Source organism: Pollachius pollachius (assembly GCF_949987615.1).
Source record: "Pollachius pollachius genome assembly, chromosome: 14".
NCBI lineage: Eukaryota > Metazoa > Chordata > Actinopteri > Gadiformes > Gadidae > Pollachius > Pollachius pollachius.
In genome coordinates this window covers 19,856,385-19,867,729 of record NC_136947.1, presented here as the reverse complement: position 1 = coordinate 19,867,729, position 11,345 = coordinate 19,856,385, and the positions used below count along the sequence as shown (strand labels likewise).

Sequence of the window (11,345 nt, the reverse complement as noted above, 5' to 3'; positions counted from 1 at the left end):
TCATGCGATTAAATACAATAAGATGCTGGATGCAGTTTCCTTTGTGGCACACACACTGGAGCAGAAAGTTGGTTCCTCCTGGCCCAAGGGCAGACCGTCCGCTGGAATATACCAGAAGTGGCCAGAAGCCAAACAGAGCTTAATACAATGTTGAAGGACTGGCTGGACACATGCCTGCTGCTACTCTTGGCCCTCCTGAGTGGGCCAAGATTAACTACTTCCCTGCTCTTTTTGTCATAATGCGCCAATAAACACAAACAAAAAACCAAAAGGTGAGCCGCTGGCGTTTTTGAGCCGGGTACCCTCGGTCCGTCCACTGTCTCGCTCTCTCTCTCTTTAGTGCGCTTTTATTTTGGCGGGATGACCACGAGGGGGGGCCCTCGCCGAGGCCGCCACATGAGCACCTGGGCGTCGTTGGCGTTGGGCCTGCCCAGCGCGTTGGGGGGGATGGGCTCCTGGTAGTTGAGGATGTGGGGCTGCTCGTGGTGGGCCCGCCCAACCAGGGAGGCCCGTGAACCCAGGGGCCGATCGGGGTCCACCGCGATGTCCACCCGCATGCGCCAGCGAACCGTCTGCAACACGATCCTCTCCTGCAGGTTAAGCGGACGTTGAGAGGTCCCTTTACAATCCAAGGCCTGGAGGCTAGCAGGTTTATCTTTGTACTAAAGAGGTTTCTTTTCCTAAAGCCATTTCAGCTTCAGCAGTGTTACACTCAGTGGTTTGAACTTCTTAATGAGTGGATCCATAAGGAGACAAACACCTTCTCTATAGAGGGCGTCCAACTCTGTTTCAGATCCTGAAAACTTTATTCATTATCCATCAAACAGTGTGGCAAATAGTGACTCTGAAGTGGTCAGAGAGCCAGAGACAGAAACAGAGGATTCTAACCAAAAAACAACAACAAAAACACAGCACAAATGCATGTAAAGCACAGACAAGAAAAACAAAACAGAATAATTTAACATGCAGCAAGTTTCCCCACAGAGTGCGCCTAACCCAGGGGTCAGCAACCCGCGTCTCTGGAGCTGAATGTGGCTCCTCCACCATTCTACAGTGGCTCCATGTTGCTTGGAATTTATTTTTAAATAATAAATTTTATCTATATCTTTTTATCTCAAAGGGATCACCTCTTATTTTAAAGATCAAGGTGGTCCTGTGACACTTAAATAGCTAAATAAATTGTTTTTAGTATTAGGTCAACCAAAATAAACGTCATATCCTACACCCCCACATTTTATAAATGCAACCAACTATAGGCTATTGGTTATTTTATATGTAGTATAACTACACACAAAACGTTAGATGCTGTGTTATCTTCATTTTAAGGGTCGAACAGGTCTTGTGGCTCCAGATGGATTCATTTGGTCGGAGAGAGACCAGGGAAGGCTCTTTTGAGAGTGATGGTTGCCGACCCCTGGTTTAACTGTGGTTCTCGTGTGTCCGTACCTTGGTGACGGAGTTCATGGCGACCAGCCAGGTGATGAAGCTCTGGTCGCGGGTGATGTGGGTCAGCATGGGCGTGTTGCTGTTGCTGATGGGTACGGCCCAGGTGACGCTGGGGTAGAAGTTGTCGTTCATGCAGACGGTGAGGCGCGAGGCCTTGGAGGTGGGGCCGGTCAGCGTCACCGTCTCCGTGGTGTTGCCGTACCACGGGTAGCTGCCGCCGTCCGAGTCGCTGATGGCCTTCACCCGGCCCTCACGCAGCTCAGGGAGCTCCCAGCTGGACCTGGGGTGTGTGTGTGTGTGTGTGTGTGTGTGTGTGTGTGTGTTTGCATGTGTGGGCGTGTGTGTTTGTGTGTGTGTGTGTGTGGATGGGCAGCAGAGCATATGGAACTTTTCAGAAACACAGGTGTAACTCAAAATGCGCACACACAACACACACGCGCACACACACACACACACACACACACACACACACACACACACAACTTTCACCTACCCCCCCCCCCCCCCCCCCCCCATACACACATCTCTCTCTCACACACTCACATGCCAATGTCCCCGTAGGTGTTGTAGAACTCCATCTGGGTGCAGGCCTGGATCCAGCCCACCACCCAGGTCTCGTTGCGGGGCACCGGGGGCATGACGATCCCCGCGGAGGCCCGGAAGTACGGCGTCTTGTAGCGGAGCACGATGGGAGAGTTCTCCTCGATGACGGTGGCACACTGGTCGATGGAGGCGGAGACTTCGTACACAACGATGTTCTCCCGCCGGATGCGCGGCTTGCATGCGATGCTCTGGAGGCATCCCATCGTGCTCGCGAGCAGCAAAGTACTTAGCAGAACCAGGTAAGAAAGGTGCCCAGGACCACGAGCCAGTCCGCTCATTGGTTCGTCTCCGGTTCCACCCTTGCCTCGGAAAAGAGCAGGTTCAAACTCCCGAGTATCTCCTCATGTTCGAATGGTGCTGGGTCACGTTAAATACCAAGACATTTCGACCTGGAAATAAAGAATTGGGGGGGGGGGGTTGTTTTGGTATAAAAGTAAGCAATATACAGCTTTGTATATATCTATGTTTAATTCAATGTATAAGTGAAGCGGCTTGGAGAGCGGGGGGAAGGTAGCACTGAGCTCCGCAGCCTCCTTCCCCCTTTCGGTGTGCCGAGTGCCGCACTGCCCTTGGTGCTTGTCCCCAGAAACTGCGATCCGGCCTCCCCCGGGCGGTTCTGCAGGACCCCTGACGAACCCCTTTACACCGCCTCGAATCCCTTCGTCCGGCCGCCGCGCGTCGGTGCCCCTCGATCCTCGTGCTGTGTTGTGGGCTCCGTGTTGTCATGTCAGGAGACGACGGGGGCAGCAGGTGCGTCAACGAAGGGCGAGATGCCTTTTGTTTATTAGCCTACATTCGCCCGATGCCCTCAAAGAGAGAAACCGCTGCAGGACGGCCACGAGGTGCTCGCGCGCTCCATCCCGGTTGATCCGGTGTTTTGGCAGCAATCAATGCAATCTCGGCAAATAATGTGGACACACCGGGCAACGGATAGGTTTGAATCTAACGTCTTCCGTGCAGCACACGTCCATTCTTGAAACATAAGGTGTGCATGAATGGTGCGTCGTGGATGGATGCACCGAGGGCTCGTACGGAAAATATCCAAACCTTTTATCCAGCGCACGAGAACGCCGCGAGGAGGTGCTAACAAATCAATATCCTGTTTTTCACCTTGTCAAAATCGTCGCTTCTAATGACCCAAGTCTTGAAGCATACTTCCCTGGTCCGTTAACCGGGCGGTTCAGTGTCGACTTGGTGCTGATGCTGAGGAAACAGGGCAACGCGAGGGAGGGGCGTCAACCGACCTCTGCATCACGAAAAAAAATAATAATGTGCAAGTGGGCGTGTCATCGTAACGCGTGGCACGCCCATCTGCAGTTATAATCAGTGTTGCCAGATTTGGCCAGATTTCCCGCCCAATCTGCCAACCCTGGCTGCAGAGCGCTGGCAACCAGGCGCTGGCATCCTGCAGTTAAGGTTGTGAAATCTGACCCAATCTGGCAACACTGGTTCTAATTGGTTGCCCACGTCAATCACGGAAGTGCAGTATGCGCTTCGCTCGCGTGACGTCATCCCTGCACTGACACGCATTCACCGTTCATTCAGTCTGCGCTCAGGAGTCTCTCCTTCGTTTGTCTTGTCTGTATTTTATCTCTCCGGGGCTTCGCTGACTGGTTTATGGTGCTCCGCTCTGTATTCGCTCTATACCAGCAGGTTCCCAACATTTTGTCCCGGGTTGCGGTGATGATGAAGCCCCAGGTTGTGTTCGTTTTGGGCGGCCCCGGCGCCGGGAAAGGCACCCAGTGCACCAAAATCACGGAGGTAGGACCTATAGCCCGGGTACATGTGAACTCGGGCGAGACAGATGGCTCAGTTAGATTCATGTTACTATTGTCGGATGAAAAAGTTGAAGTTCGAATGTTCAATTGGTTTAATTTACTGTCAAATAACGCACTTCCGGTTGTCCTCTGTTAGCCGGCTAGTTAGCCTCAGTCTTTATTGCTGCTCCTGGTCCTGAAAACACTGGCTACAGCCAGTGCCAGTGGGAAATATGGTCCAATCTAGCAACACTGTTCCTGGTATGGACCAGTCCTTATAGAAGGACATTTTGTTCACCTTATCTTCAAAAGGAAACCATCCTCTCTTCCCAAAACAGGCTCAGTATAAACTATTGGAATTTTTCAATTTTACTATCGACCTAAGTAGACTTTAGGGGAGGAGGAAGAAATGTCTAACAGATAGTGTCCAGTGTCTGAGTGCACAGGCTGCTTCATGAACCTCCATTAAAACAAACTAAAGTCAAGATATCCCTCTTCCAAGAGTTTCAGCCCTCCGAATCCTTGAATCAAGTGTGAAATGTGTTTCACAAAATGGCCACACCACATACTGCCCTTAACTGTGTGATTATTGGCCATTCAATGTTGACCATGTTAATCGATTTTTGCAGTTATAAATATGTATCACAATAATTTCCCCCATGGGAAGGTTTCATTCATATGAAACAAGGGTTACACATGACAAAAATAATTGCCATTTTGATTACCTAATGAAATAAGCTAAATAGACAAATATGTGTTCAAGTGGAACACAGTTAATATTGTATAAATGTCCGTGGCAATTGTAGCCAAATAAATCATGTTCATATGTATACCTTTTCATATTTACAATGTGTGTATGCTGTCTTCTGTTTGATTTGATAGACATGTCACAACTCTTTATGAGCTATCTAGTCAGTTTAGGTCCACGCACCAAGCTCAAAGTTGGCCGTTACTTGGATGCCCAGGCATTTAGAATCTGTCAATCTCTCTCTCTCTCTCCCCCCCCCCCCCCCCCCGCCTCTCTGCTCCGGTCTCTCCCTCCCAGAACTACAGCTACACCCATCTGTCTGCCGGGGACCTGCTGAGGAGCGAGCGGGCGCGGGAGGGCTCTGAGTTCGGTCAGCTCATCGACCGCCACATCAAGGAGGGCCAGATCGTCCCTGTGGAGATCACCATCAACCTGCTGAGGAAGGTCTGTGCGTCCCGCCGTGGAGAGGACAGTTTAATGTGGCTCCAGCCGCTAGATTTAAAAAAGCCACCACAGTTATGTCCTTCTAAAGCATCCAGTCAGATGGGTTGTTCTGTTAATTAAAATCACAGTTTGGGGTTTTTTTTTCTGGTCGACTTCTGGAATATTCCATCAGAGTGCCACTCTTTTCTAAGAAGATTCCTTCATTAAATGTTTGTTTTTTCTTCATTAAAAGATTATTATCTTTTTCTTCTGATTTTGTTTCTTATTTTATATCTTTAATTTAGACATAACTAAATGCATAGACAATGATGTGTGATTTATTTAAATTGCATATTTGTATTGGTATTTTTTGGACTTTTTTCTTTTTGTTGTGATGCTCAACAAAATAAAAAATAAGAAAATATTTATCCTTTATTCAGGGAAGGCCATTGAGAGCAGGAGGGACGCCCTGATTACAACATAAAAATAAAAACAGAAATGCAAATGTACAATAGATATAAACAGTAGGTCAAACATCAGAACAACATCTCAACACATGTAAATAATACAATACAAAAATGGGACAAATAAGAAAGCTATTTAAAACACAAGCAATCCTTATTTAATGCAACTTCAGTCATCCCCTGAACGTCTCAATGCTGACCCTGCCTCTGTGTGGACCCTCAGGCCATGGAGGAGACCATGAGGGCAGATGAGAAGAAGTTCCGCTTCCTCATCGACGGCTTCCCGCGCAACGAGGACAACCTGCAGGGCTGGAGCCGCGACATGGACGACAAGGCAGACGTCAAGTTCGTGCTGTTCTTCGACTGTAGCAACGAGGTACCGACACCCGGCCCTCACCGCATTGTACAATATCTGGTCTGTGGGGTTTTCCTACTGCGTAGACGCCCAGTCACAAGAAGGACCCGTGTTAATTGGTTAATTTGACAATCGAACCCTTTAACAAACTACAATCCCAAGAGCATGATGGCCTTGTGATGTAGCGCGACACGTTTACCACTGTGTGTTTGTAACAGTGGTTCCCAGCCCTTGACTTTAGGTCTACAGATTCATGGTCAAGAAACTATAGATTCCTCTACCCCATATTCCACCTCATGCAAATAGCCTGAGATGTTTAGATAGATACACATGCATTGGCTGAGCAAAGAGTGCCAGCACCCCTTTATACACAATTATTACTGCAAGAAGGCCGGAGTCGGAGGAGGAAGAAACAGTCAGCAACGCTGCTTATTCTCCCGTCATGTTTGTTGAGGAAACACAAATAAACCAAACATCAATGGAAGACATTACAGTGAAAAACCTATCATGGAACGCACCAAGTGACCCCCTCTTGATAGAAAAACCACCATAATATATTTACAATCATCTCTATTATATTTTGTTTTATTTTTTTACATTTGTCTATATCAGGAATAAAATCCCATGTACCAACCAGCATAACACAGGTTGAGAAACGTTGTCGTCGTTGTTGTATAATAAGGCACGTCTGGTAAATACTGGGTTATTCCCACAGGTTTGTATCGACCGCTGTCTGGAGCGAGGCCAGCACAGCGGACGTACCGACGACAACAGAGAGAGCCTGCAAAAAAGGTACCTTCATTGATTCTCCTAAAGCGGTGAGCATCATGTTATCTACAGGTACACTATCGGTATTGGGGACCAAACCAGGTACCTTGGAGGTGGAGTGGGAGTCATACATCCTAATCCTGTCCCTATCCTGCTCCTATATGTGTCTTTATACAAGGCATCATTGCTATAGCCAGTGTTGGGACTAACGCGTTATTAAGTAACACGTTACAGTAACTACGTTACTTTTGCGGTAACAAGCACTGTAACTAATTACTTTGTCAAAATCAGTAACACGTTATCGTTACTGCGATTTAAACAGGCTCGTTACTCGTTACTTCACGTGCATAACCTAGGACTACAGTTTCCGTGGTGGACGTGAAGCGGACGTGAGTCACGTGACGCAGCGACGCACAAGTAAATGAATTAAAACAATGGCGGCAGTCGACGACGGTCCAGGCGTTGTATTTTTCTCATGGAAATATGCACATTATTTTTCCTTTCTGACAGTAAAAGACATAAGGAATATTTTGGTGACCTGTCATCTTTGTGGAGGTTCGAAAACTCAAGCCACATCAAAAACTAGCAATTCTAATCTGATGAAACATCTTCAGAAACAACAGGCATCTACCAAGCTAGTTGAAAAAGACACTGAAGGTAACACAGGTGATGCTGCTGCTAACGTCAGCTCCGCCGATGCTGAAGGAGAAGCCACTCCAGCCAAACAACAAAAGCTTGATTTTACAAAGCCTGTTGCACAGTCTATAACCCAGACACAGCTAAACAAATGATGGAGATGTATGGACAAAGACTGATATAGACATAGACATACTAACATAGACTACTAAAGCAATTTATCCACCATTATTGATTTCATCAGTTGTTTTGTTTATCTAAACGGCCAGAGTGGAGGAAATATTATTTTTGTTAAACATTAACTATGTTTGTGAGGCTGAAAGTACTTTTTATTTATTTAGTTTCTCTTTGTGAGGCTGAAAATACTTTTAAGTTTGCCCATCATTATTGATGATGAGGTCTCCAGTTGGTGGAGTTTAGCTGTTTTGAGTTAAGGTTAACTTACAAAGAACGGATAAACCTCACTGTGTTTACATTGAAAACATCTATTGTATCAGTTTTGCATTATTGATTCCTACAGTTGCTAAATGGTCTGAGGCACAGTTTAATTTTTGCACTGCCAAAACTATACTTTGTACCTGTTTCAATGGCTACGATAAAAATGCCTATCAAAAGTTTCAAAACATACTGTATGTTGTGTTTTGTTGATCCACTGCTTCATCGTAGTGATACTGGGTACAATGATCAAATTTTACAGTTGTTTTGTCGAACACTATGCCACATCAACCCCAAAATAATGTGTGTGCATTTGTAGAGGGTTGGAAACAGTTGGAAACAATGGAAATATTTCATTTATTTGCACTCCCACTACTACACTGCTATGGCACGTTCAGGTCACTATGTGGCGCATTGCGCTTGTGGGATAGGACTTACGTGTAAGCAAGCCAGAGGACTGGCAGCCTCCCTAGCTATCCAGTTAGGGAGGTCCTTTGCCACATCAACACAATAAGATAATTTAGAAAAAAAGAAGTGACTTTCCCTAGTAACTAGTTACTTTGAAAGTAACGAGTAACTTAAAGTAACTGAGTTACTTTTGAAAGAAGTAACTAGTAACTGTAACTAAGTTACTAATTTAAAGTAACTTGCCCAACACTGGCTATAGCAGATGGGCCTCAAGCATCAGTAGCCTGTCCAAGCTAATATTATAAGCCCTTTCATAAAGAAGAATTAGCTTTAACATTTTTAGATGCAATAAAACGACCACAGTTGATGACGTCATGAAAAAAGACGAATATCAGCATATAGATGCTCAATGTCTGGATCAACCTTTGTGTAGCATATGAATTGATTTAACTGCCTCCACGTGTTTCATCCACCTGCTTCAGGATCCAGACCTACCTGCAGTCCACACGGCCAATCATCGATCAGTACGAGAAGCAGGGCAAGGTGCGCACCGTTGACGCCTCCCACAAGGTGGATGAGGTGAGTGAGCCGTCGCAACGCATGGTAACCAAGGGAACGGGCATAGAGAAGAGCTCCCCACCAGGGGGCGGCCTGCCCATCAGGGGGCGGGCCTAACTATATATATATATATATATATATATATATATATATATATATATATATATAATCAATCACATTATTGTTTAATATATTTGATAGATTGAACAGTGTAAACGAACTGTCCCCTCAAAATAACTCAACACAGCCATTAATGTCTAAATTGCTGGCACCAAAAGTGAGTAAACCCCTCAGTGAAAATGTCCAAATTTGGGCCCAGTTAACCATTTCCCCTCCCAAGTGTCACGTGCCTCGTTAGTGTTACATGGTCTCAGGTGTGAAAGGTGTGTTAAATTTGGTGTTATCGCTCTCTCACTTGTCTTTGGAAGTTCATCATGGCACCTCATGGCAAAGAACTCTCTGAGAATCTTAAAAAAAAGAATTCTTGCTCTACATAAAGATGGCCTAGTTTATAAGAAGATTGCAGACACCCTGAAACCTGCAGCACGGCGGCCAAGACCATACAACAGTTCAATGGGACAGGTTCAACTCAGAACAGGCCTCGCCATGGTCGACTAAAGAAGTTGAGTGCACGTGCTGATCGTCATATCTAGAGGTCTTTGGAAAATAGACGTAGGAGTGCTACCAGCATTACTGCAGAGGTTAAAGGGGTGGGGGGTCAGCCTGTCAGTGCTCAGGCCATTTGCGCACACTGCATCAAATTGGTTTGCATGGCTGTCGTCCCAGAAAGAAGCCTCTTTTACAAATGATGCACAAGAAAGCCCGCAGACAGTTTGCTGAAGACAAGCAGACGAAGGACATGTATTACTGGAGCCATGTCCTGTGGACTGATGAGACCTTTTTATTTGGACTGATGAGACCGTCAACTTATTTAGTTCAGATGGTGTCAAGCGTGTGTGGCGGCAACCAGGTGAGGAGTACAACGGCAAGTGTTTCTTGCCTACAGTCAAGCATTTTGGTGGGAGTGTCATGGTCTGGGGCTGCATGAGTGCTAGGGTTAGCTACAGCACTAGGGAGCTACAGTTCATTGAGGGAACCATGAATGCCAACATGTACTGTGAAATAATAAAGCAGAGCATGATCCCCTCTCTTCGGAAACTGGGCCTGGGTATTCCAGCATGATAACGACCCCAAACACTCCTCCAAGACAACCACTGCCTTGCTAAAGAAACTAAGGGTAAAGGTGATGGACTGGCCGAGCATGTCTCCAGACCTAAACCTTATTGAGCATCTGTTGGGCATCCTAAAACGGAAGGTGGAGGAGCGCAAGGTCTCTAACATCCATCAGCTCCGTGACGTCGTCAAGGACGAGTGGAAGAGGATTCCAGTGGTAACCTGTGAAACTCTGGAGAACTCCACGCCCAAGAGGGTTAGGCCACGCAAAATATTGACACTTTGGGCCCAATTTGGACATTTTCACTTAGGGTTGTTCTCACTTTTGGTGCCAGCAGTTTAGACATTAATGGCTGTGTTGAGTTATTTTGAGGAGACAGTACATTTACACTGTTATACAAGCTGTACACTGACTTATTTACATTGTATCAAAGTGTCATTTCTTCAGTGTTGTCCCATTAATAGATTTAATAAAAATATTTACAAAAATGTGAGGGGTGTACTCACTTTTGTGAGATACTGTATGTATATATATAACTATTTTTTTTGTGTGCCTTGTTGCTGGGCAAATGGATTGAATCGGTGGGGGAAACTATCCGATTGACCTTTAAGTCCTATTTATTCTCTTTATCTTTGTGTTTTCCTCAGGTGTTTGCTGACGTGAAGGCTATCTTAGACAAGGAGGGTTGAGCGCCAGCAAATGCCAACATCTGTGCTCTCCGGTTAACCTTAGATTTGTATTTTTATTCATTGCGATTACACTGTCCATTTGTAGCACTTGCTTTTTCAGTCCTTCTGTCTTTTTGAAGATGCTGTAATGCTCGTTTACGAGTGTGCGCTGTGTGAAAGGTTATGTATGTGCATGTGTGTCAATAGATCAACTGATCGATAGATAAAGGCCTTTGCATAGGAAACACTAGTTGGGTCTCTGAGGCATTTATAATCCTTGTGCTAAGGGGTCTGGTATAGTCTGGTGATATAGGTTTATAATATTTCCATGTAGACGGCGTGCCGTGGAGGAGGGACAAGTATCAAGCCTTCAGACCAAACAGGTTATTTTCTAATGATGATGACACACGGGGCAGGCCTCCAGCTCTCTTTTTTTCTCTTTAGCCGCCAATGGCGTTCATCGTTGATCTAATTAACATGTAAAACAACCGTCTGGGTGGTCTGAGAGAAGGAAACGGAGCACGGGAGAGTCGCTTTAGGGTGATTGGTCCTGGTGTTCAAAGGAAGGGATTTATTTTTGGGAACAGTAGGATTGTGCGTTATGTACAAACAGAAGTATATCATGAGACTGAACCATACAGAACTCCAACTCGATTCCTGCTGTCTTTTTGTGCCATGGCTAGTCAGACCTTTTCTTTTGATTAAAAGGTGACATTTACCTGTTTGTTGCAGTGTAACTAAAATCTATGATGGCCATGGGAAAAAAAGGATGGCTTTGCTTCCACATGATCTGAGGGCAAATAAAACAATGAAAAACTTATGAATGGCTTGTTATTCAAGACTCTAATGATTCATGTAAATCATATTTGGAGTATGATGAGTGTGTTGTAGATATATCGGTA

The 11,345-nt window shown here is 45.7% G+C and overlaps 2 protein-coding genes across 2 annotated transcripts; one reads left to right on the top strand and one right to left on the bottom strand.

Annotated features, from left to right (window-relative positions):
* Positions 1–347: 347 nt before the first annotated feature.
* fam78ba (family with sequence similarity 78 member Ba) lies at positions 348–2,327 on the bottom strand (the record flags this gene model as incomplete). The annotated part of the gene is made up of 3 exons (XM_079750673.1): positions 348–590; positions 1,447–1,726; positions 1,990–2,327. The coding sequence occupies 3 exons, from the start codon at positions 2,325–2,327 to the stop codon at positions 348–350; spliced, it is 861 nt and encodes a 286-aa protein (XP_079606799.1).
* Positions 2,328–3,561: 1,234 nt separating this feature from the next.
* Positions 3,562–11,263, top strand: cmpk (cytidylate kinase). Its single transcript, XM_079750679.1, has 6 exons — positions 3,562–3,810; positions 4,852–4,998; positions 5,665–5,817; positions 6,512–6,588; positions 8,526–8,622; positions 10,423–11,263. Exons 1-6 carry the CDS (start codon positions 3,667–3,669, stop codon positions 10,462–10,464), a joined length of 660 nt encoding a protein of 219 aa, XP_079606805.1. The 5' UTR covers positions 3,562–3,666; the 3' UTR covers positions 10,465–11,263.
* Positions 11,264–11,345: the final 82 nt, after the last annotated feature.

Coding starts and splice junctions, on each gene's coding strand:
- cmpk (XM_079750679.1), top strand. CDS start 3,667: ATGGTGCTCCGCTCTGTATTCGCTCTATACCAGCAGGTTCCCAACATT. Junction 3,811..4,851: donor AGTGCACCAAAATCACGGAG/GTAGGACCTATA, acceptor TCTCCCTCCCAG/AACTACAGCTACACCCATCT. Junction 5,818..6,511: donor TCTTCGACTGTAGCAACGAG/GTACCGACACCC, acceptor TTATTCCCACAG/GTTTGTATCGACCGCTGTCT.